Source organism: Acartia tonsa, chromosome 11 (assembly GCF_053477335.1).
Source record: "Acartia tonsa isolate MP-2025a chromosome 11, ASM5347733v1, whole genome shotgun sequence".
Classification (NCBI taxonomy): Eukaryota; Metazoa; Arthropoda; class Copepoda; order Calanoida; family Acartiidae; genus Acartia; species Acartia tonsa.
Genome location: NC_137270.1, coordinates 8051092 through 8077043, shown reverse-complemented (window position 1 = coordinate 8077043; position 25952 = coordinate 8051092). Strand labels below are relative to the sequence as shown.

At 32.9% G+C, this 25952-nt stretch overlaps 2 protein-coding genes across 2 annotated transcripts in view; both read left to right on the top strand.

Moving 5' to 3' along the window:
* The window catches only part of capt (adenylyl cyclase-associated protein 1), a 29008-nt gene extending 11811 nt beyond the window's left edge, over positions 1 to 17197 (top strand). Inside the window, exons 4-13 of the mRNA XM_080176240.1 lie at positions 8134 to 8219; positions 10668 to 10739; positions 11650 to 11753; positions 12146 to 12278; positions 12602 to 12667; positions 13501 to 13709; positions 14265 to 14373; positions 14999 to 15064; positions 15383 to 15445; positions 15825 to 17197. Coding sequence (XP_080032366.1) covers positions 8134 to 8219; positions 10668 to 10739; positions 11650 to 11753; positions 12146 to 12278; positions 12602 to 12667; positions 13501 to 13709; positions 14265 to 14373; positions 14999 to 15064; positions 15383 to 15445; positions 15825 to 15917 — 1001 coding nt within the window. The 3' untranslated portion in view covers positions 15918 to 17197. The remainder of the gene's footprint in view (positions 1 to 8133; positions 8220 to 10667; positions 10740 to 11649; positions 11754 to 12145; positions 12279 to 12601; positions 12668 to 13500; positions 13710 to 14264; positions 14374 to 14998; positions 15065 to 15382; positions 15446 to 15824) is intronic.
* Positions 17198 to 17345: 148 nt separating this feature from the next.
* Positions 17346 to 25894, top strand: LOC145331534 (coiled-coil domain-containing protein 25). Its single transcript, XM_080176244.1, has 10 exons — positions 17346 to 18109; positions 20236 to 20286; positions 20727 to 20789; positions 21145 to 21201; positions 21902 to 21964; positions 22224 to 22270; positions 23690 to 23761; positions 24303 to 24381; positions 25241 to 25300; positions 25802 to 25894. Exons 1-10 carry the CDS (start codon positions 18032 to 18034, stop codon positions 25856 to 25858), a joined length of 627 nt encoding a protein of 208 aa, XP_080032370.1. The 5' UTR covers positions 17346 to 18031; the 3' UTR covers positions 25859 to 25894.
* The last annotated feature ends 58 nt before the right edge of the window (positions 25895 to 25952 follow it).

Genomic DNA, 25952 nt, shown 5'->3' with positions numbered 1-25952 from the left:
TCTCTAAAACTAAGGGAGTGGCACCCAAAATAAAAGTCGAAACAAAATTGTAAGTAAAGGGGGGGGGGGGGGAAATGTGGTGACTTATCACACGACATACCAGCAATTTTATTTTGGGTGCTACTCCCTTAGTTTTAGAGATAATTGGATGAAATCTTTTGGGCTGGGTCACTAATTACCCGAACTATTGGTATCTTTTAAAAAAAACGGCGGCGGGACCGCCGCTCCTGCTTCCCGCCGCCGTTTACTGCCGCCATCAAAAAAAAATTTTTTATTGCATTTCTCGCCGAATTAGGCAATTTGGAATCATTTGAGACCATGTTTTTTTTTTGAGAATTTGAAAAAAATGACTAAATCCCCCGCAGGGTTGCTTGTAAGACGAAAAATTTTTGAAAAAAATAACATGGTCTCAAATGATTCCAAATTGCCTAATTCGGCGAGAAATGCAATAAAAAAATTTTTTTGGTGGCGGCGGTAAATGGCGACGGGCGGCGGGAGCGGCGGTCCTGCTGCCGTTTTTTTTAAAGATACCAATAGTTGGGGTAATTAGTGACCCAGCCCAAAAGATTTCATCCAATTATCTCTAAAACTAAGGGAGTGGCACCCAAAATAAAAGTCGAAACAAAATTGTAAGTAAAGGGGGGGGGGGAAATGTGGTGACTTATCACACGACATACCAGCAATTTTATTTTGGGTGCTACTCCCTTAGTTTTAGAGATAATTGGATGAAATCTTTTGGGCTGGGTCACTAATTACCCCAACTATTGGTATCTTTTTAAAAAAACGGCGGCGGGACCGCCGCTCCCGCCGCCCGCCGCCGTTTACAGCCGCCATCAAAAAAATTTTTTTTATTGCATTTCTCGCCGAATTAGGCAATTTGGAATCATTTGAGACCATGTTATTTTTTTTTGAGAATTTGAAAAAAATGACTAAATCCCCCGCAGGGTTGCTTGTAAGGTGAAAAATTTTTGAAAAAAATAACATGGTCTCAAATGATTCCAAATTGCCTAATTCGGTGAGAAATGCAATAAAAAAATTTTTTTTAGTGGCGGCGGTAAATGGTGGCGGGCGGCGGGAGCGGCGGTCTCGCAGCCGTTTTTTTAAAGATACCAATAGTTGGGGTAATTAGTGACCCAGCCCAAAAGATTTCATCCAATTATCTCTAAAACTAAGGGAGTAGCACCCAAAATAAAATTGCTGCAAGTCGTTTATGAGAAACACCCTATAGTATAATCCACCCGCCCCCCCCCCCAAAAAAAAATTAGGGGTTTGGGGGTGAGTGGGTGGTCAACGATAATTATAAAATCAAATATAGGCCTACAAAACTTGTATCCTAAGGTTTGCTCCATTTATCTCAAGTCGTTTATGAGAAACACCCTATAGTATAATTCACCCGCCCCCCCCCCCCAAATTAGGGGTTTTGGGGTGGGTGGGTGGTCAACGATAATTCTAAAATCAAATATAGGCCTACAAAACTTGTATCCTAAGGTTTGCTCCATTTATCTCAAGTCGTTTATGAGAAACACCCTATAGTATAATTCACCCGCCCCTCCCCCCCCCCCCCAAATTAGGGGTTTTGGGGTGGGTGGGTGGTCAACGATAATTCTAATATCAAATATAGGCCTACAAAACTTGTATCCCAAGGTTTGCTCCATTTATCTCAAGTCGTTTATGAGAAACATCCCATAGTATAATCCACCCGCCCCCCCCCCAAAAAAAAAATTTGGGGGGGGGTGGGGGGTCGACGATAATTTTAAAAGTAACTTTGGCCCCATAGAAGCTTATATCCAAAATTAGCTCCCTCTAGCTCTAAGGGTTCTCGAGTAAACCCCCCCCCCCTGCCCAAATGGTTATTTTCCACATCCCCCTTTATTTTTTTTTTGTAGAAAAAATTGTCCGATCTTCATAATTTTTTTTGTGAATGCTCTTTATTACATTTAGCAACTTTAACCTTTAGGGCATGCTGTAATTAAATCAATATGTCATAGGTTTTTTGAAGCTGGAAAATCGACCACAGATTTTGCCAAACTTTTCTCTTTTTTTCAACTTGATTTTTTTAGGAAATTTTGCTAATAGAACTAATTTTTTTTTTGGCCAAATCTATTCAAAATTGCCTGAATTTTAAGGATCAGGCCTTTAAAGTCATAAAAAGTTATTTTTTCTAGTAGTATTTTTATGTTTTTTATCAAAAAAATTTTCGAAAAAAAAGTCAAATTTCGCGTACTTCGGAAAAATTATTTTTTTTGGTAGAAAAAATTGACCTATCTAAATAAATTTTTTTGTGCATACTCTTTATTACATTTAGCAACTTTTACCTTTTGGGCATGCTGTAATAAAATCAATACGTCATCGATTTTTCGAAGCTTGAAAATGCCCTACCGACTTTGCCTCAAGGCGGGGCGAAGTCGGTGCCGTTTTAGAGATCAATTTTGACAAACTTCCCAAAGTCCTAGGTTTACGTCCTTTTAGGAACTGATCGACTTTTCCGAGATCTTTCTACTGGTCTTGGTCCCATTTAAAAAAAATAGTTTTTACGATTTGCAGGTTCAAAAAACCGAAAAATACACCGAGTTCGCCCCGCTTTACCCTACTACATTTAGAACTATTCTTGAATTTTCTGGCGGTTAAAATCAGCAAAACAAAGAATTTCAGAATTAAAACAATCCTTTTATTGTATTTTAATTCATTTCTTATTGAATAATGAGAAATATTTATGCATTGGCATGAAGCTTAACTCCCTCCATGTTAAGCGCGAAGCTTCTCTAAGATTAACTGCAATAATACATCACCTTTTAAATGTGCATATAATCGGGTAGGTATGAATTGTTGCAAAAAAATATTGAAAATGAAAATTGCATAAAAATTGTTGCTTATCCAAGATATTTTGATTTTGTCAAATATTGTCCATAAATATATCCTTATAAAATATATTATATAACTTACTGGATTTTAAGCAATTTTTGAATCCCTTAAAAGCGTGCGGAAGTATGGAATTTTGTACTGATATTATTTTGAAAACTATCTAAATTATGAAAAAATCAAGTAATTTACCGAGATTGACGGACGTAAACGATTACCTAAGTTATAGCACAGCCGCGCTACTAAAGATATAATTTCCTATTATAAGCTGCACTTCTCACATGGACAAAATAGTTCTTGTTGTCATTTGATATATCTTTGCCTTTATTTTGTGGCTTCTATGTTCACACTTTAACTTCACTTTGTAGTTTAATATGATAAGTAAATAAACAAGGACAATTATGATCAACAAGAACGTATATCCTTATAACAAAGTAACAGGATTTTTGTCTGTTTTTTCACAGAAGGATCTCGGTAATGGTTCTCCTTTACAGGGAGCTTCGCCCTGTGAAGGTTTGTAGCTATTTTGGGGAAGAGTACCACCCTTCCAAGAGAAATCGCCATAAATAAAACAAAACTTTTGGTAAACAGCTTTAACAAAGAAAACAACTAAACCCATCTAGCACTGGACGGGGCGTAGCTGCTAGTAAAGAAATACAATATGTTGTAAATGCGTGGTTTGCAAAGCTAATATATATTTAAAGAATGTCAACTGGGATTATATGGATATTATTTAGCCCTCTTCAATTTTTCAACATTACAGCCACAAAAATATGGGATGCCCTCCCCCCTTGAAGTATTGAATATATATTAGAATGAGGAAACAAGGCTAAAATATAAAGTTTGAATTATTAACAAAATAATATCATTATAATAATGTCATTTATCGCATCGTATACAGACAGTTTTTTGGGGATAGTAAAATGAAAAATTACTAAACCAGTTTTTCTGGCCCCGAGGGCCCGGGCCAAAAGTACAGGGATTACTCTATTACTTTTAATTGTCTACAATACAATATAATACATTATTTTTCTGTATGGCCTACAACCGGTTCTAATTCAGCGGTTATTAACCGGTTTTTATGACTTTCTGGAAAAATATTTAGCGAAAATCCTTTTATTGACATGTTTCTAAAGCATTGTAACATTTTAAATCTTATGAAACTGAAGCCTTATTCAAATGCAATTATTTGTTAACAATTAACATCATTAAAAATACCTTTCCACCTATTATAATAATATTGACAAATTTAAGGCATTTCATTAAACATATTATATTGGATAATCTAAGGGAACTTCCAAGAATGATAACTATTTAAAAGTATTTGTAATTAAACAAATTAGCTTATTTATACAAGAACAATATTTTAAAATTTTTATACTAAATATCAGACTACCTATATACCTAAGTGTTTTTCTCACATTAATAAAAAATATTATCTATGTACGTGTGAAGATTTAAATGACTACTAATAGCCTTTCTTACATCTTTTATATTATAAGCTTCGCTACTTACAGATGCTGTCATCCTTATCGATTTAACTAAGACAGAAGTTAGTTTAGTAATGTTCCAGGGCAAGATTCAGATAGGGAGGGGACATTTGGTTTTTTATTACCTAGTTCCCAAAGTTTTTAAAAAACTTTTTCTTATTTGTTGGCTTGACAACTTTTAGGACAATTGTTTTATTTTGATTGGTTGCCTTATATAGTTTAAACCAATAATTTTAATATACAGAAATGGTAATTTTGTGTATTAAAATTGGGGATGTACACCAAGTTAAGGCCATTGTCTTATTCCTGTGAAGATGCAATTTTAGCCCATTTTAAACTCTAAAACACTAATTTAATATTATTTACGATTACAGAATTTGTTACCTAAGACTTTTAATGAATTTTTTTATTAAAACTATCCCTTTTCTTGTACTAAAGAATTTATAAGGATTCTTAAGTAATTTCTACGCAAAATGCCAATTTTCCTCTATAGATTTAATTCCATTCTTAACAAATATATCTAACAACTTTATATATAAACTTTTTAAAAAAAAATTGCTAATGTTTTATCCTAAGATTTGTTAAGTGGGGGGGGGGAAGTTCTGACACATTTGCGTAAACCTGGTGTATAGGCTTTATCTTTGGACTGAGAGGATAGGTTATTAGGGATAAAATCATTCTTATATGATAAATTTCCCCCAGATTTAAGCTTTTTTGGATAGGCCTCCAGGTTCCGGAGCTCCAGGCCTCCAGGTGGTCTCTGTACAGGTAAAAATTAAAAATAAGATTTTTTTTTTGAAGAGTTAGAGGTTAACTTATAAAACAAAATATGCTTCTTTTTGATTGTTATTCACATATTTGAAGAAAAAACATACATATTTTGTCTCATAAGCTGACATCTAACTCTTAAAAAAAAAAAAAAATTTCATTTTTACCTGTAAAGAGACCACCTGGAGGCCTGGAGCTCCGGAACCTGGAGGCCTATCCAAAAAATCTTAAATCTGGGGGAAATTCATCATATAAGAATGATTTTATCCCTAATAACCTATCCTCTCAGTCTAAAGATGAAGCCTATACACCAGGTTTACGCAAATGTGTCAGAACTTCCCCCCCCCCCCCCCTTATATTTTGAACCCTGCAATGACAGTTAACACAATATATTTTCTACATATGTTAAATTGTTATAGAATTTTATAGTTTTTGTTAATTACAAATAGTTTCTGCATAGCAGTGCTTAATTAAAAAAAAAAAGCTAAACTAAATTTTGATTTATTGAGTACCTAAATTTAACAGGGAAAGAAGGTTGATAAAGAAACACTTATTTTCTTTTCTTTTCTGCAAGTGAAATTATGAGTTAAAAAGTCAATTTTTAATCAATAACAATTAAACAGTAGGTAATCTTTGATATTTAGGATAAGAAAAACAAGACATCATGCTTTAGTAATGAATAAATTAAGTGGAGGCGAAATAGTCTTTTTTTCTGGAATAAGTATCCCTCCTTAAGTTGTAGGTTTTAATAAATGGTGATGCATAGAAAATTCTACCCACTCATAATGCACAGTGATTTTAAATTGTTTAATCTAGCAAGGATAATTATATCCACAAAAAAAGAGGGAAAAAAGAACGTGAATAGATAAAACAAAAAGTCAACCTCTCAATTTTTATCGACAACTGGCGATTGTACCTTAAGCATCTAGGGGATACAGTGAAAATGCCTTAAATTATCCTTAGACTAAGTTTTTAAAAAAATAGCACTATCTTATGACCTATTTGAAGCTCCTATATAATGGAGATACCAATTGGTATAGTGGTTAGCGAGATCTTAATTGACAAACAAAAACCCTAAATGTTATACATATAATAGCAGTGCATAAAATAGCCTTTAAACTATCATTATTTGTTGTATGGGCATACAGTTAAAGGCTAAGCGGCTAAAAGTACATACAATTTATTTCCGAAAATGAATGTATGAAAGCAGCTTTAATTCCATCTAAAATTGCCTCTCTATATTGGGCTACACTTATCCTTGTTTTTAGCTGACCTTATAATTAAGTTGGGTGTTGTCTTTATTCAAACGTCATGATTAGTTATGTGGAACTTTATTATTTTTTGATAGTTTTTATTACAACTTACGACTACGTCACTAGCATATTTGGGAGGGAAAAGCAGAAAAATAGTCTAAAATGACGAGCTTTCCCTAAATGGAGAATTCAAAGTTTAGTGGATTGCGATATCTTGACGGACAATAAAAATCTTACTTCTAATAGTATTAAAGAAAGGGAAATAACGAGTTCAACTACATATCTACTATAGTTAACTTCTTTGAATTATAGTTGGGTTTAAGAGATGTTAAAAATTATTTTTAAATAAACAACTCGTAGCATTGGAATCATAAAAAAAGTCTATCAAAAGTGATCATATTTGTATTTAATATATGCTATACTGACTTCCCTACATGCAGAAAAGCTTCGCTTTTAAAATACATTTAAATTTAATTGTTATCAAACTTTATTTCCTTAAATTAAAAACATTATTTAGCTAAATAGAAACTTAAAAATATTTTTTGTTTAATATTAATACATGATAAATATGTATGTACAATATATGAGTCAAGTATAAAATATATAATCATATTATAATGCAATACTTTCAAATATTGGTTAGAGAGGGTCATTTATTATGGAACTATTTGAACGACTTTATAATAAAGACAACGTAGTTAGGGCTTATAAGCCATTTTTCATATCGAATTGAAATTTGTAGATATTAAAAGCCCTAACCTAATTTTATTGAACCCTGATAAGCTATTTTTTTACCTTATAAAGATTGTAATAGTATTTGAAAATGTACTTTTGGAATACCATTCAAAAAAAAAATTGCTATTAATGAGAACTTTGAAGAAACGGCAGCAAAACGACCATTCCGTGCCTATTTTTGTACATGGAATTATAAAATAATAAAAGGAGTCATATTTATAAAAATCTGAAATAATAACCACCCTATTATTAACCATATATCATGTATTTAAATGGCCACTCCCTAATTTTTACATGCATTCATAGTTTGTGTCACGTGTGTGTGTCTGTGTGTGTGAGAGAGTGTATGTTATTGTTAGTGTTAGTGTTGGAATTTAGTAAAGGATTAAACTTTTAAACAAAAATGCATTAATGGTTCAAATTCCACTTTTTAGACTATATAGTTGTATGTAAACTTACAATTTATTCAACATTTTTGTGATTATGACTATTTATTGAGTTTTAAGTTTGCTTTATTTTTCTATCGATATACCTTAGTTACATATTATTTTCAAACCCCTGCCAGCTCCTTTTGTTAAATAAATATGAATACCTACTCTATCTACCTGCTCCAGCTCCATTGGTGAAAGAAATATGTATATCTATCTAAATACCTATCTTTATACACTAACGGCAATGCCCCCTAGAGGCCTCTAGTGGCATTTAAATGTTTTTTTTATTTTAAATATCTAATTTGAGAAATAATTTGTCTATGTTAATAGCTGTTAAATTCATGTCTCTATGCAGCGCAACTACGCTAGCGACATTATGCGGCGAAAATATTTAAATTTTTTTCGTTTTATTGTAATTTCTCTTGGGAGGGTGGTGGTACCCTCCCCCAAAATAGTTATAAACCTTCCCGGGACCTTTGAGAAGCTACCCTGTTAAGGAGAACCCGATCGGTTCAGCGGTTAGCGAGATCCTTCGGTACAGACACACAGACAAACATCCTGTTACTTTAATATAAGGATAACTATCTGTCTATCTAGGTTGGGTATCAGTATCGCCTGCGCCAGCTCCTTTTGTGAAAGAGATGAACGATGCTGGACAATTCTACACAAACAGAGTTCTCAAGGTAAATATTCATGATTTCAAAGTGCAGGCATAGGTAACTGGTAGGTAGATAAAAGTTAAAATGATCTACTTTTATATTTAATTTCAGGGTATCATCTCTATGGAAAAATTAATTGTGGTGGGGTGTGCCCTTTAAGATCATATTAACAGCTATAATGTTAAAAAAGGGAAGACTTACTTAATGTACAGATCTCGTAAAAAAGTTATTAAAAACACAAAATATCACCCTATATGGATAAAATGAATATTAAGCTACTTAAAATTTGGCATTGGGAATAAAACTTAATTTTTCCTTAACACAAGTATTATTGTTGTACTAGGGTGGGGGGGGGGGGATCGTAGGCACATACATAACTTAGTGATTACGCGAAGTATACAAATGACTCCTCGTCCTCTCCTTTTCACATTGTCTCTTATGAATAATTTAATAGTATTGATCTCACTGGGATTTTTAGAAGCAAAGATATCCTTTAATGATTTGTCTTTCTATCAGCTGTCTGTAATGCGAAAATTCTCTAGAAAATTTCTCTTTTCTCTCTCATTCTCTCTCTCTGTCTCTGTCCCTCTCTCTTTCTATCTCTCTCTGTCTCTCTCTCTCTCTCTCTCTCTCTCTCTCTCTCTCTCTCTTTCTCTCTCTTTTTCTCTATCTTTCTCTCTATATATATATATATCTTTTCTATCTCTCTATCTTTCTCTCTCTTTCTTTCTTTCTCTCCCTCCCCCTCTCTCTCTTTCTATTCATCTTTTTTCTTCATTCTTTTGGAACTAATCATCCTTGTTGCTGTTACTTTCCTTTTCGTCTCTTCAGTGAAATTGTTTTCAAATGTCAATGTCAGTATAAAAGTGAGAATATAGACACGACAGATTCTATGATATCAATCTATTGTACTTTTACATTTGTATTAGAAGTTTTTTAACAGCGAACTTTTTCTACATTTAGAGCTGTTTTGTTCGTCTTCAAGTCTGTAACCAATGGCTCTTATCCTTTATATAGGCATGTTAGATTTGTCCTATCGATTTTAAACTTGGCATAATGATTATTATAACTATTGGATAGCAACTCTATGGGTAATCATTATCAGAACTTATTACTTAAAAAAAACGATTTCTTTTTGACAACAATTATCAAATACCTATGTCCTAAGTTTTTAGAAAAAAGTTTTTTGATTTTTGACAATACCATAAGATATTTGAAATAAAGTATTTGTTAATGTTACGCATCTCATAAACATTATTGTTCTTGTTTTATAAGATGTATAATAATGGAGTTATAAAATGTAAAATAACAGCAAATGCTCATTATGATCCCAGAACGGCAGAAATTAATTCCAGGAATAATTCTTAAAGACAGAGACGACCATTGTAGTAAATTAAATTTTGAAAATACACAGAAATAAAACTTTTCCAGTATCAAAACATTAACATTCTCTAGATTAGAACCGGTTCTCAGCCACACTGAAAAAGTTATGTTTAGCATCGTATTACAGGCACTTTTCGGTCCCTCTGGGCTAACATAACTGGTTTTAATCTTATCATAGGAAAGCTGTCCATAATACAATGCGATAAATAACAACCTATTAAGAATTTGTCCTCTGCCAGAAATGGCTACTTAAAACGTTTCAGTTATAATTGTGGAAAACCATCTACTCTCAATCCATTTTCTATTAGAAACAGGAGATTTGGTGATAGGAGCCTCAAGGGGTGTAGATTTTCAATAGACCTTTTTATTCATTAAAAGAAAATGTCTGTTTTGACTAGTATATCTACTTTACATCTTAGGCATATTCGTAAGAATCTATCAGTGGAGATTATTAGAATATTTAAAAGCATTTTATCTTTTAATAAATTCTATAACACTTTTGTGCTAAACGGTTATTGTTTGCTGCGTTACTATGAACCTTTGTTTTTACTTTTTGTTTTATAATACAATATGAATGGAATAGTAGATTTATTTTAAGTTTTACTTTGAACTAATAACGTTTATTACATTGAATCATTAGTTCATTGATTCTCACATTTCAAAATGGGAATGTTTTTGTTTCTATCGTATTTCTAGCAGATGCGCCCCTAGTTGAAATGTGTTTATTAAAATTATTCCTTTGTTGTTTCAAATAATTTTGGTAGTAAAGTTACTCTACAATTCACTGTTTAAACGTCAGTCAGTCCCTAACGCTTTAAGGAAACGTGATTTTTTCATCTGTTATTAAAGATAGAGAACTGAATTTGTTTGTGAAGATTCCCTTGACCAAAGAGCATCCAGTATTTAATTTGCTTGGTCCGTCAGTCTGCCAGTCATGCTACAGAAAAAAATATTTAAAAATTTAAATATACGCGATGAAAGGTTTCGTGATTCTTAGATTTTACAAATGCTCTTTGAAAGTCCATATTCCCATCCATGATTTTTTTGTGCTTCGCTACTTATGGAAGTTGTTATCCTTGTTTAATTTAGGATTGGAAAGCAAAATCCGAGACGCACGTGGAGTGGACAAAAACATGGATTCAAACACTTGCAGAATTACAGGTAAACTGACAGACAAAAAGATTAATAAATATTTCAACATATGAGCATAAGGACTAAGACATACTTTTCAATTGACAGATTGGCAAATATAAAGATAAACAGGTACAAAGATAGAAAAATAACCTATTGGATATTAACATATCCCAGCGAAACTTTAAAAAAAAGGTAACATGCTACGTTGTTCGATATCTCAAATGGTAGCTTATGAATTACCACCTATTTTTTTGTTTATAAACGTTGGAAAATCGGCCTTTCAAGCAAAAGGTAGCATGCGAGTTCGTCATCGATATCGTAGCAGAGTAGCATAATGCTGCACTCTATTCGGTTCTTTCTAAAGTATAAAAGTAAAAGGCCTCTCAGCTCTTATTTCTCACTTCTATTTTTATCCTATCTCTCACTCTCTCTTTTAATTAATGCTAATATTGGCGACTTCGCTTCATACTCTGCTACGATATCGATGGCGAACTTGCATGCTACCTTTTGCTTGAAAGGCCGATTTTCCAACGTTTATCGCCAAAAAAATTAGGTGTTAATTCATTTCGAATGGGTTTCGAGGTAGCATAAGACTCGGTACATATATTGTACGAGCTCGAAGGCGATTCTATGGCGAAATATCTTGCTGGGTTGACATAAAGATTAACAATAAACATAAATATTAGCAGAAAGACACATATATAGATAAATAGAAGATTAACAGACATCTAATATAAAAATACACTGCTTGTTACTATTCAGACAGACAAACGGTATAAATATGCTTCTATGTTTTGTGGTGTCTTCTATTTATTGGATTAAAACGGACTTTGTCATCAAAAGCCCGAAAAAAAACGAAGAATGACAGATTAGCTGACCAGTGTGAGGCAGACAAACATTCAATTGCTATGATTTGTAAATCAATCTATCTATTTAGGCGTATGTAAAAGAATACCACACGACAGGACTGACCTGGAATCCCAAGGGCGGCTCAGCGAGTGCAGTTTCTGCGGGTGGTGCTCCTCCCCCACCCCCTCCAGGAATCATACTTGATTCATATTGCAAATTAAAATACTAAAAATATTAAAAGCCTTTGATCAGTTACAGTTTTTGTTAAAAATTGTTCTCATTTGATTTTTTAATTTAAAAAAGTTTTTAAATCAAAATATTTGTGTAAGAATTTCCTAATTTGATTAATTGATCAAAAAAGCAACAAGAAGGATATTATACTGGTACTTTCGGTAGACTAAGAATTTAGGTATTTGTATCAATTTATTCTGGTTGGTTCAAATTTTCAACGGATTATTTTAAAGTACATAATTTGCAATTTGCTCATAATTAAGGTTTTATATTAAATTATAGTACATGGTTTTATCCTGTAAAATCCCTGGATTTTTAGTTAGATAATTAAATCAAGTATCCATTCGTTAAGGCGCCCCTCTCCCACCTCCTCCTCCACCCCCAGGCGCCCTAGACATGGGCAGCGCGAATTCTGGAACAAATGCGCGCGCAGAGTTGCTCAATGCGCTTAACAGAGGCACAGAAATCACTAAGGGCCTGAAAAAGGTAATTTTCACCTTTTAATACATTTTTTTATTTCAATCGATATTAAGCAACAAGAAAAATATGGAAAGGGGAAAAAATTAAGATTATTGAATACATTTTCCATTTTTTCCCCTCCTTGGGTGAAAAAAAAAACTAAGGGAGTGGGAAAGGAAATATTTTGCAGCAGGGAAAAAATAAATCTTGTGCAGAATATATATAAACAGAATAAAATTGGTAGGTATGAAAAGTAGGATTGTAGAAAATCAGAGGTTGACTTTTAAAAACGCGCGGGTCCTCCGGAGGCATCCTTATAAAGTTTTTTACCTTATTGATCAACTTTGTAGGTTTCCGATGATCAAAAGACACACAAAAATCCAACCCTCAGAGCTTCCAGCACTGTACCCCACAAGGTAACATAAATGGATGGATTAATATCATATGGAAAGATAGACAAATAATAGTTTAACAGTCTGACAGGTAACAGATGGACAGGTGGACAGATAGATAAGACAGGTTACAGTTAGATAAATAAGCAAAATATGGACAGATAAATAAATAGGTAACAGATAGATAGACAAGTGACAGTTAGATAAACTCAGTGTTGCGGATCCGGATCCTCCAAATTTGGTCAGTGCGGATCCGGATCCTTGACAATAAAAATAAAATCACCAAATTTTTCAAAAAATATTTATTCTTTAACCTCGAAGTCAAAAATACTTTTAATTTTCAAGTCTGAACCTAAACCTTAAAGATTGGCTCTCATCACGAGAATGTCTGATTTTCAAAATTTGTAAGTGACTATTTTATATAAATTTAGGTAGATTTTTCCATAAATTTATACCCCAGGATCCGGATCCGGATCCTTGGACTCAAAATAATGCGGATCCGGATCCACAACACTGGATAAACTAGTAATAGATTGATGGATAGATAGACAAGTAACAGACTGATAGAGAGGATAGATGGACAGATAGATAGACAAGTAACTGGTGAACAGATAGATGGACATGACAAGTAACAGATGGACAGATAGATAGACTTAAGTTGACAAGTAACAGATGGACAGATAGGTAGACAAGTAAGGGATAGACTTAAAGATAGACAACGAACAGGTGGACAGACAAGTAACAGTTTTGAAGATAGATAGATGTCTATATATGATAAGCTGATGAATCTTGAGACTGATAGAAAGATGAACAGACATTTAAATTATTAGATAGATTTATGAGGATATTTGTTATAGGAGAAGCCGGCTTTGCCGCCCAAGTATGGAGCAGCTGCAACCGCCGCGACCATCGGTGCCGCCAGTTCCAAGCCTTCCAAACTGGAATTGGACGGCAAGAAATGGCTGGTGGAATACTTCAAGGGAAACCCGAGCATTGATATTAGCGAGACAGAGAATAATCATTCTGTTTACATTTACAGATGTGAAGGATCTACGATTATTGTCAAGTAAGCATGATCTACCAGGGATATAATGGGATAAGACAATGGATGAATGATAAAAATCCCTAATAATTATAAACATAGTTACTCGTTCTGTAGATTAAAATTAATGTTTGATAAGTTACAACACTATTTGTTTGTAAACAACCAAAAATAAAATATCAAAATTCAACAAAAATACCCTAGTTTTTAAGCCAACGAATAAGTTAGCATGGTTTTAAACTTTGGTTACAATTTAAATTTACAGTTTAATGTTACCTCCTCCTTCCATGATTGTCTACTGTAATTAATAATTTTTTATAGCGTAGCTACTACATAACAAGTAAAAAATTTTATGTTGGTTGACCGTTGATTAGTTACTAAAATGACTTAAGGAGTTTACGTGGGATTTGGACTGTAAATCAAACTGGTCCCCAAAGTTTTTTTGTTAGCGAAAATTATTGGCTATGTGTTTATACATCCTTACATGAAAGAAAATTAAAGCTTTCTTTATTTCAAAATACTAAAGATTTTTTTAAAAATCATCTTGTTAATGTTATTGATTAATTTAATTTTTTTAAGGGGAAAAGTGAACAATATTATCATGGACTCGTGCAAGAAAACTTCTGTCGTTTTTGATACCGTTGTTTCTGGCTTTGAATTCATCAATTGTCAATCAGTACAGATGCAGGTATGATAGGATAAACAAACATTGACAAATGTACAGTTACAGCGCTGAGGACGACAAAGCTTTTTTTTGGAGGGGGGGGGTAAAGTATCATCTTGAAAGAGGGAAGTTATTACTGGATGAACGTGGTTAAAAACAAAAAAATGGTGTATGAAAAGTAGAAAATTGATAAAACATATTTTTTAGTTTCATTGTCGATTGGACAGGACACGTCAAAATACCGCTTTCAATAATGATAAACTTTCATATAGAGGACTGAACATTAATTCTATTTTTATTTTGCCTAAATTTTTTGAATTATGTAAGTATCCTTACATTTTTAAGCATAATCCAATTGTAGATGTTACGCCTTTTTAACTTTTCTTAGTTATTTAAGGAATTATGATATTAGTACACAAAGTTACCTAGTAAGGATACCTATATAATTGCATGAAAAAAATTCAAGAAAATCGAAAGGTACAAATATAAAAGAGAACCGACAGACTCTCTCGATCAGTCCTTCCAATTTGAGCTGACCCTGGTGCTAGCATACAAAAGTGTCTTGTCCTACTCCATGACTACTTAGGTCCAAAAACTATGGCTACACACACACACAGAACCGATAGAATTTTATTAGATAATATTGCAGGTTATGGGAGCAGTTGCTTCTATTTCTATTGACAAAACAGATGGGTGTCAAGTTTATTTGAGCAAGGTAACATTTAAATAATTATTTTATTCTATTATAAAAAGTAGTTTATGATAAAGTAGGACATCTGTCATACTCAGTCAACTTTTGGATAAAAAAGTAATATAAGATCCAGTTATGTCAAATATCTACAGTTGCAGTTGTAAGAAAATGATTAGCTGCCGCCTAATCCTAGAATGGCGATATTTGTTAAAAATATAACAAGTTCTAAGCAACTGCTATTCATAATGCCAATACCTAAATCTTAAGTAGATAGAAAATGATACGAAACTAAATTAATCCTTGAGTCTGTAACAAGCTTACTGATTTTTGTTAAAATTTTAGGATTCTCTTGGTGCCGAGATTATTTCTGCTAAGTCAAGTGAAATGAACATTCTCTTTCCCCAGGTAAGCGTTTAAGATTTTGGAGACAGCACAGCTGAATTGTCAGAGATGCTTCGTTGTTGCCTTTTAAATATTGATTACTCTAAAAATATGAACTACCATCACAAGCTTTACAAAAATATTTCAATCAAGGTTTTTGACAAATTTGAAAATATCCTAGAAAGTAAAAATCTTTTTTTTTCTATAGAATTTAAGTAAATCCATGGTTGAAATAATAAAATATTCATGATAAAATACTTCTCAAGGTCGGACATTAGGTTATAACTTTTTGTGTTTATCCATGTGTTGTTTATATTCGCATTTACCTAACCTGATACCTACTATATTCTCGCCGTTGGGTTCTAGCTTGCCTTTTCTTTGGTTAATGTTTTTTTTGTTGCAGGGAGAAGATTTTGTGGAGCATCCTGTGCCGGAGCAATTTAAAACTGTCATCAAGGGCGGCAAACTTGTCACCGTGGCCACCGAGTCTGTTTAATAAATAATTATGCGGCATCCGTGCTTGTCAATACAACATGTACAACTTTGGCGCCAAAATGCTGAACATTGAACGCGGCAATTGTACATTTAAATTTAAAATGCGCATTTTTGTGCAGAAAAAAATAACAAAACAGAAAAATCGACATAGCACTGTTGAAAGCTTTATACATTAAACTGTCAAATCCCATGAAAAAAAAAAACCAAATAACATCATATTTTATTTTTTGGGGGTTTGAGAGTTATATTTTCACAACCAAACAATCCATTTTATCAATAGCAATGTTTTGTAGTCAGCAATTAAGTAACCAGCAATTAAACGTAGTTAAAATTTTGTCATTTAATTTACAATTTCGTGGATTTATTAACCAAAAACCTTATGCTCAATGAAGATGGAAAAAATTTAATTTTGATAAAAGTGCAACAGATAAAAATTTCTGATTACATAATTGCCCTGAACCCAGTTAGTTTATTTATTATTCTACAGTAATATGCATCATTATAGCAAATAACAGATAATTTTAAGGGATATTTTATCAAAAGACAACTATTTTGATGTCCTACCTTTTTCGGGAGACAAATACAAAATTTCAGATAAAATAGTTTAACTCTAGATGCAATATCTGTTCTTAATTTTATTATTTATTTCATATTTTTATTTATTGTATTGTTATATTTTTGAAATAATTGAATATATGATTTTTGTGTTGCATGGTGGTAATGATTTGTTTTGATTCAGAAAAGTAAACCAAAAATAAAAATTTATTATATGATTATTGATTAATTATTAATGTAAATTCACAGATTTTTTGGAAAAATCTAAATATTTATTGTGCCAACCTAAAAAAATAGATACCTTTTTATAAAAAAAAACTACCTAGTATTTTATGGCCATTTAAAAGAATAATAATCCATTGTATTTAATCAAAGTATTGTAATGAAATAACAGCATTTTAGTTGCTTTTATTGTAGTCATTATTTTGAGAGGTAGCAGTTGTAAAAAAAAATTTCATTTGATTTGAAATATTTTCCTTAATTTCTTTTTTTTTTGTGTATTAAACACTTAATTTTGAAAAAAAAACTAACTGCAGAGGAAAATACTACCTAGCTTATTTAATTTTTATGTAAGAAACGACACTTTCTGTAATATTTATAGAAAAAATATGTAAAATAGAGGAAGGGGGATTTATTTTAATATTTAATAATTATAAATATCTTATTGTTTAGACTTGTAGAGTTTTGTAATAGTAATTTTATACTCAATAAAAAAAACCTATTCAATCATTTTTGTCCATTATTTTATAATTTTTAATTTCTTAGTTTGTTTAAACTTTTTACAACTTTCAGAGTGTACATAGAAAAATCTTTAAAAACAAAGGGTTAGTTCACTTTAAGGAAACTATTTTGCCCTAGCAATAGAATGCCAATTTCGGTTTTTTACGTTTTATTTTCTGCATACTATTTGTAGCATGTTGTAATCATCATCAATTAAGTAAATTTGCATCTTTATAAATCAGCTCATTACTTTTAACGGGATAATTGATGGCAACAATTTCAACTTGATTTTTGATTGGTTGGTGTAAAATAGTTTTCTTTTGTATGCATTATCCCATGTCCATGCAGGCGTCACATCCTTCTCCCACTATTATAAAAGGTATGTTTCAGGGTTTCGGATCCGCAAGGATCCGCATATTTTTGAGTCCAAGGATCCGGATCCGCAAAAAAATGGAAAAATCTACCTAAATTTATATAAAATCTCAGACATTCTCTTGATGAGAGCCAATCTTTAAGGTTTAGGGTCAGACTTGAAAATTAAAAGTATTTTTGACTTCGAATTAAAGAATAAATATTTTTGAAAAATTTGGTGATTTTATTTTTATTGTCAAGGATCCGGATCCGCACTGACCAAATTTGGAGGATCCGGATCTGCAAAAAATCAATGCGGATCCGAAACCCTGGTTAGAAGTGGGCAGTTTTTACCGCATTTTCAATTCTTTCTCCACACGTAAGAAATTATAATAGCATAGTCACCCAAGTAATAATAATAACAAAGACTTTGTTTTTACATTTTTCAACTTTTTCAGATCATTACTAAGCAGATTTGTTGTTGTAAAAATGGTGTTCTACTTTACAAGTTCAGTTGTGGACCCTCCGGCTCTGCTCTTCATGGGCAGAGACAAGTATGAGAATGAGGTATATGGTGATTAGTCATAAACAGTGTTGTTTAGCTGCATAGTGAAGAATAGTTATTAAACTAATAATCTTACAATTCTAAGAGAAATTTTATGTAGTTCAGCTAATAAATATTAACTTACAGTGATCTTAAGGGGTAAGACAATAGGTTATGGATTGATGGAACCCTAAAGGTTAAGCAGGGGTAAACCCTACAAATATAACCTACTCTGACCCAAAATGATACAAAAAATTTCCCCTGCCCCCACTTTTTTTCAATTTATTTCAAATTACCGTTTTAAAGTGGGGGGGGGGGGGTAATGCAACCATCTCGTTATCAGTGAGCAATTGGCACTTAGAATTCGAATTTCGATCTGAAATTTTGCATGAGAAATCCTTGGTAGGTCTATTTTCCCTAAATCGAACAAAAAGTTAAAAAAGTAACGGCTAACGTTTTGGATAGGGATGGGAATACGTCGAATTTTTGGGCCGGATTCGGATTCTGGATTCTTAAGGAATCCGTCTAAAAAAGTGACGGATTCTTGCGGATTCGGATTCCGGATTCTAGCAGTATTTTAAAAGGCCGTCCGTCACAAAGGGATAGCTTTTTTCGTTAATTTATCACTATGTTACTTGGTTGAAGCCTTGTTTTGTTAAAAGTGTTGACTTCCAGCATAACTAAAACATTTACATCACATTATTAAATATTAAAATTTGTTATGTAGAAAAAAATTTAAGTGCTACGTATGTCCTAAAAATGTGCTTGGTATTTTCTAACGGGAGTGTGTATATTATTATGTCATGTGATCACTGTACAGCCAATTAGAGGGCTTAGTTGATGGTGAGTGGATTACACTTCATCATGTGATCGTTGGCTGTCAAATCTGAGGTCTTGGAATTGAATAGCTCATCACGTGATCGCTGGCCTGACAATGAGAGCTCTGTGTTATTAGCTGGTATATCAACTTCGTGGTTTATGTGGGAAGAAAAGAGGGGGGGGTTTGGGGGGAAGGTGGTGTGTTGGGGAGGAGGGGGGGGGGGGGGGGTGATCTTTGCCTTCAAAAAGAGGGAGTTGTAAGAAAAAACTCCAGACGGTAATTTTAGCCTACCAATTTAGAATCCGGAATCCGCTATAAAAAACGGATTCCGGGTCCGGATTCCAAAATTGGCCGAAAATTGGGCGGATTCCGGATTCGGATTCCGGATCCGGATTCCCATCACTAGTTTTGGAGCAGCAAAGAGTATTATGTGGAGATAGGTTTCGTTATGATTTGCCTTGAAAATAGTTTAACAATGGCTAAACGGCTGAGGCGTTAGCCGTTACTTTTCCAACTTTGTGTTCAATTTAGGGAAAATAGACCTACCAAGGATTACTTATGCAAAATTTCATATCAAAATTCGAATTCTAAGTGCCATTTGCTCACAGATTACGAAATTTTTGCAATACCCCCCCCCCCCCCTTTTATTTCACAACAGGACACTATGAGGGATATTGGGAAATGGCAAGATATCGTTGATAAGGATGGAAAATAGATAAAAGGAAATATTTTATATCTAATAAATTGTCTAAATGTTTTTTGTTGTTCTTATGTGGAAACTCATCTATTTACTGTGTGATGAAAACTTAATCATCAATAGGTATTAAATAGTTTGCATTTGTGTGTTAAATAGATATCAAGCGTTTTAATCATTTAAATCGTAGATTTTCTATTATGAATTAGGGCCGGTCCGATCGTACGTAACGGTAACAGTACTGTAACAGTTAGATAAAATTTTGAAAACGTAGCAGCTTTATAATCATTACCAGAATTATGTTGGCCCATTTAAAATAATTTGTTATCAAACCATTCAGACTTTTTGTTAAGTGATACAATTTTCGAAACAATGATTTCTATGACTATTAAGCACTAGGATTTATCCCAAGCATTTCTATAATATGTAGGTATTTATGTCTGTATTAAGAACCTGTATTTGTTATAGATTTACTCGAAATTTTTGTTTACACTTCTAAATATTGCTGAAAAATGCTTCGCTTTTATGGATGTTCTCATCCTTGTTATTTGGAATTTGTTGAGTAATCTCAACTCTACTTAAGGACAAATCCAGTAGTTAAAAAAAAATGCTTAAAATAGGTTTATTTGTTTTAGGATTTGATAAAGTATGGCTGGCCTGAAGACGTATGGTTCCACGTTGATAAGGTAAAGAAATTTTCAGTGTGGTTCTGCAATGCATTAGTTGGGTTTTCGCAACCAAAGTGAAGCCCAACTGTGAAGGCCAACTCAAGTAAACCCCAACTTTTGTCCTTCTTTAGATGGCCAACTCAAGTGAAATCCAACTGTTGTCCTCCTTATGAAGGGCAACCCAAGTTAAACTAAACTTTTGTCCTCCTTGTGAAGGGCCACCCTATGAAAAGGAGGGGCAACCCTTTAAAAAGGTGGAGAGGGGCCACTTAGCGCAACTAAGGAGCTGAAAAGTACTGCATTCAATTAATTTCTGCTATATTAGAACCAGTTCTATGAATAACGCAAGAACAAGCAGGATCCTATAACATTTGTATAGCTACCTAGTGTTATTCTTTCAAAAATGTTGTTACTTTGCTGCGATATAAATGGATATAATTTTGCTTGTATACTTGCAGGTTTCCTCAGCTCACGTGTATCTGAGGCTGAGTGAGGGACAAACTATTGAAACTATTCCCAAGGTATGTATTATGTAACCCTTCAAACGTTAGATACAGTGATTTATCTACAAAAACTTTTTTATTTACAATTACTCAAACAGCCACTTATATCCATTTTGGATAAAGATTTTCTTGGTTTTCAATGGATATGGATATATTATTAAAACATTTTGAATGTTATAAAATTGGATTCTTATACCGAAACCTATTAATATTTTTTAACCAACATTATCAGCCAACCTTAATTTCAGTTTTATGTATTGTGATGTGACCTAAATTACTTTTTTTTACCTAAAAAGTTTGATTGTGGTCTAAATGCCTTCTGAATAAATAATTTGAAAATTTTTAGGTTTTTAATTTCCAAAGTATTGTTTAGGTTTTGGTAGAGGACGCATGTCAGCTTGTCAAACAGAACAGCATAGAAGGATGTAAGGTATAGTTTTCAGTAGTGTAGAAAGTAGGATTAGGCCGGATACTTTTTTGGCCAAATGCCGGATATCCGGCTAGATATTGAAAATTGCCCGATATCCGGCAAATTATCGGATATCCGGCCGGATAATCAGATATCTGGCAATTTAAATCATAAGTTTCAATATCCTGTATCCGGCCGGATATTGAAAATGGCCGGATATCCGGCCCAACCCTAGTAGAAAGTCTATAATACCATCGTCATAATATCTCAGGAGTGTATATTCTACATGGGATCCCCTGCTCAGGGGGGGGGGGGGGAAATAAAAAATAAGTAGTTGGAGGGAAAAAAATTTTAAAATTAAGAAACTAAAAACATTTTTTCCATTCCCCCCCCCCCCTCCTCCTCCTTGGTGAAACAAAACTAAAGAATTGTGTGGTAGGAGGGATAAAATAAATAAAATATAGAGTTCTTTAAATATTTTTCCATTTTCCCCCCTACTTGATGAGAAAAAACTAGGGAGGGGGGAATAAAAAATTTTGTAGCAGGGAAAAAAATTAAATCTTGTGCAGAATATACACTCCTGTAATATCTATTAGTCTGACCATCGTAGTTGTTACAATTTCCATTAAAACCCAGTCTGATTGGTCCAGTGGTTTGTATAATTTTTGACGGACAGACCGATGTTATTAATATCTTTCTTAAATTAGAATGTTTTCTTTAGATGAATGACGTTGATATAGTGTATACTATGTGGTCAAATCTCCATAAAACAGAATCAATGGAGGTAACAAAGTTTAATATTATGTCTTTCCTCTTATACAATAAGATTTCAAGAGGTTAAATAAAAATCAGGTAAAGAAAAACACAATGTAACAATTGTAAACAATTTTTAATTTTTGTTTTTAAACTTGAGGATAGATTTACAAAAGTACACCTGTTTAAAACCTGTACCTTATGTATCACAGTATACTTACTTGAAATAAATTAAACTTTTTAAATTACTCTAGTTTGTATTTTTATTAAATGTTGCTTTTTCATCTTAGGTTGGCCAGATTGGTTTCCATAGTCAAAAAGCAGTTAAAAAGTTTAGGTAAGATCTTTTTATTTTCATGCCTTTTCAAAATAAGTTGTCAGATAGTTTTTCCTTTTCCACTTTCTTTTAGGGATAGGTTAATGATTGGGAAATAAATTTTCATTTCAAAGGTTTTGTCATTTTATGCCTTTTAGAAAAAAGGCATATAGTTTTCACAAATTCACATCTTACACTGATTCAACAAAGTAAAAGAATAGAGTAGATAATCTGTAATCCGCAGAAAAACTATGTGGCTCCAATTTGTATGCAAGTTTACCTAAACAATCATTACATAGGCAAATGTATTATGTTGTGTACTAGGGTTGGGCCGGATATCCGGCCATTTTCAATATCCGGCCGGATACCGGATATTGAAACTATCCGGCCGGATATCCGGCTCTATAATTTTTTATACTTTACACCAAAAATCTCTGCTTTTTAAAATCTTAAATGGCTATAATTTTCTTATTATTGAAGCTAGAAGAACATTTTTTCTGAATAAGTTTAACTTTATGTAAATTTGTATAAGATTTTTGAAGAAATTTTTTTTTACTACTTTAATATCTGGTAATTTGGCCGGTTATCCGGCCGGATAACCGGATATTTGCCGGATGTCCGGCGTTGGCCGGATATCCGGCCGGTTACCGGATATCCGGCATTTGAAATCAGCCGGATATCCGGTATCCGGCCAAAAAAGTATCCGGCCCAACCCTATACTATGAAAGGCTAAATTATTATTAGCATTATCACTTGTATGAATGAATACAGAATATGTGGATCTTGTTACAGGGAAATTTTTGTGTCAGTTTAGGTTACTAAAATAGTCAACAGATATTGGTCAATATGTTACTCAATGGTCATAAGCTATGGGGAGGGTATAGGGATGGCAATCCGTCAAATTTTTGGACCGGATTCGGATTCTTACAAGAATCCGTCCAAGAAATGGCGGATTCTCGCGGATTCCGGATTCTTATTTTTGGCGGATTCCGGATTCGGATTCCGGATTCTAGCTATATTTTAAGAGGCTTTTTTAAATTAAACAAGTTTTAAGCGCTTCATGTGTCCTAAAAATTAATGTTCTTGGTGTTCTCTATAATTTACTTCAAAGAATCGAACCAGATTTTAAAAGATATTATATATAATAAAAATAATCTTTGCCTTCAAAAAGGGGGAGTTGAAAGAACAAACTCATGATGCTAATTTTAGCTTATCAATTAAGAATCCGAATCCGCTATTAAAAAACGGATTTCGGATTTGGATTCCAAAATTGGCCAAAAATTGGGTGGATTCCGGATTCGGATTGCCAACCCTAGGAGGGTATTGTTATATTAGCCAGCTGAAAAAATCATTTTTGGGGAGGCCTAGATGAAAATCTGATGTAAAATCCAAGTAATTCTATATCCATTCTTTCATGTAACTGTTGACTTTATTTTTTAGAGTTCCCAAGAAGGACAACACTGTAATTAACAGATTAAACAAAACAAAAGTCGAGAAGGAGGTGGACTTTAGGTAAGCCATTTTATTTGTGAATTTTCAGTAGCGAAGCTACTCTACAACTTTGTGAGATTGTCAGTCTGTCTCTAAAGAGTGATATTCTTACCATTAAATGTTGAGAAATAAAAGAAAGTGATCTATAGCGCCAAATAAAGGAAAGATTAAAGGGAAAAGTATGTTGCGGGTAAAATCCGTAAAGTTTGTGTGTTTCTAGTTCTTTTCTATAAGAAGTACACATATTTAGTGAATATTATCGTTCTACTAAGTTACTACTATTTTTTAACCTTAAAACATACACCTTTACGGATTTTACCCGCAACCTACTTTTCCCTTTGTCAAAACATATTTGATATTAGGTAACATACTTTCAAAATTTCGGGTCTAAAAGTTAAAATAAAATGTTGAGTTCTAAATTAATGCATGGTCTTCCTTGTAACAATAATAGTTTTTATGTATTTATCATTATAGGAATCTCCATGAAAAATTGAAAATAGATAGAAAGATTCCAATATGCGGATTCCTTACTCCCTTGAAAATTAATTAATTTGACTTTCAGGGCTGAAAGAGAAACCCGAGACAGAAATGAGAGAGAATCTAAAAAACAACAATTTAAGAAGCTTGAAGAAGCAAAAAAGGTAAGGGGGGGGGGGGGTTAATACAATTATCTCGTAATTAATGCGCAAATGGCACTTAGAATCCGAATTTTGTTATGAAACTTGGCATGAGTGATCCTTGGTAGGTCTAATTCCCTAAATTGAATATAACTTTTTAAAAATTTCTAGTACCAGCCGCTTAACGGCTGGCCAAGAGCATCATTTTAATACCAAACAATGTACAAAATACAAATATCATTCAAAAGTTGATTGCTACATAATTACTGATGGGATTGCCCTGAAAATAGCCAAAAATCAGCTATCCGGTGGATAGGAACCGGTTCTCATCCATACGAAAAAACTATGTCTAGCATCGAATTATATCCAGCTTTCTACGAATATAAAAATGTACAATCATAAGATTAAAACCAGTTTTTTTAGCCGGTGCATTCGGCACCTCGGGGCTAAAAAAACTGGTTTTAATCTCATAATTGTACATTCTATATCCGCGGAGCCGTATTTGGAAATACGGCTCCAGCTCCTACCTTAAAATTAATATATCAATTTTTTTCATTATTAAATTTGATAAAATAAAATAAATAATATAAAATATTTTGCTTTTATTTAAAAGCTATATAAAAGTAGAAGGATGTGTGTCTATTTGTTAAGTAACAATAGTTTTTCAGTTTATTATATGGAAATAGACCGTTGCCAAATTATAATATTACTTTAAAAAATCATTTTTAGCTAATCCGGAGCCGGAGCCGTTTTTAACGAAAAATACGGCTCCGGCTCCACCAAAAATGTTGCTGCTCTCGGCTCCGGCTCCAGAACACTGTTTCAATCTACTATTTAATATATGTCATCTGTATACAATCTATTTGAACTTATTTTTATTTAGCTGGAAGAACAGCAAAGAAAAGCAGAGGCTGAAATGAGAAGCTATTCAAATCTTATGAAGGTATTGTTTTTGCTTCTTTATGCTTAATTTTTTTTAATGTAAAGGGTGTTAGATAAAAGCTCTGTTTGTCAGTATATTTTATTGTGTATTTAAAGATTTTTCTCGTATTCATTCGAATCCGGTGGATAGGAACCGGTTCTCATCCATACGAAAAAACTATATCTAGCATCGTATTATATCCAGCTTTCTACGAATATAGAAATGTACAATCATAAGATTAAAACCATTTTTTTTAGCCGGGGCTATAAAAACTAGTTTTAATCTTATAATTGTACATTCTATATCCGCGGAAAGCGGTTTATAATACGATGAAAGAAATAACTATTCTTTTTTTAAGTGTTATGATTTTTGAGTTTTGATTACCAGTATGTAATGCTTTGAACATAATAGACTATTTGATAATGAAGCATTACCAGTTAGCTGACCATGAAAAATAGCTGTGCTATTACAGTTATAAAAGAGGTTGTTTTGAAAAATTACCTTATCATATTTCTTTTTTAGGAAACAAATATGAAGAGCAACAAAGATGGCGGTAGTGATTCTGATGATTTTATGTAAACAAACCACTTCTGTACCTTAGAGACAAAGCAAAAAGGCGCCAAAAAGACAAAAGAAAAATGGCGCCAAAAACTGGGGGATAACGAGGCAACAA

What these genes read in the sequence shown, in the direction of transcription:
- LOC145331534 (XM_080176244.1), top strand. Translation starts at nt 18,032, where the DNA reads ATGGTGTTCTACTTTACAAGTTCAGTTGTGGACCCTCCGGCTCTGCTC. An exon ending in ATAAAACAGAATCAATGGAG is followed by an intron (nt 21,965 to 22,223) that starts GTAACAAAGTTT and finishes TTTTCATCTTAG; the next exon opens with GTTGGCCAGATTGGTTTCCA. An exon ending in AGCTTGAAGAAGCAAAAAAG is followed by an intron (nt 24,382 to 25,240) that starts GTAAGGGGGGGG and finishes ATTTTTATTTAG; the next exon opens with CTGGAAGAACAGCAAAGAAA.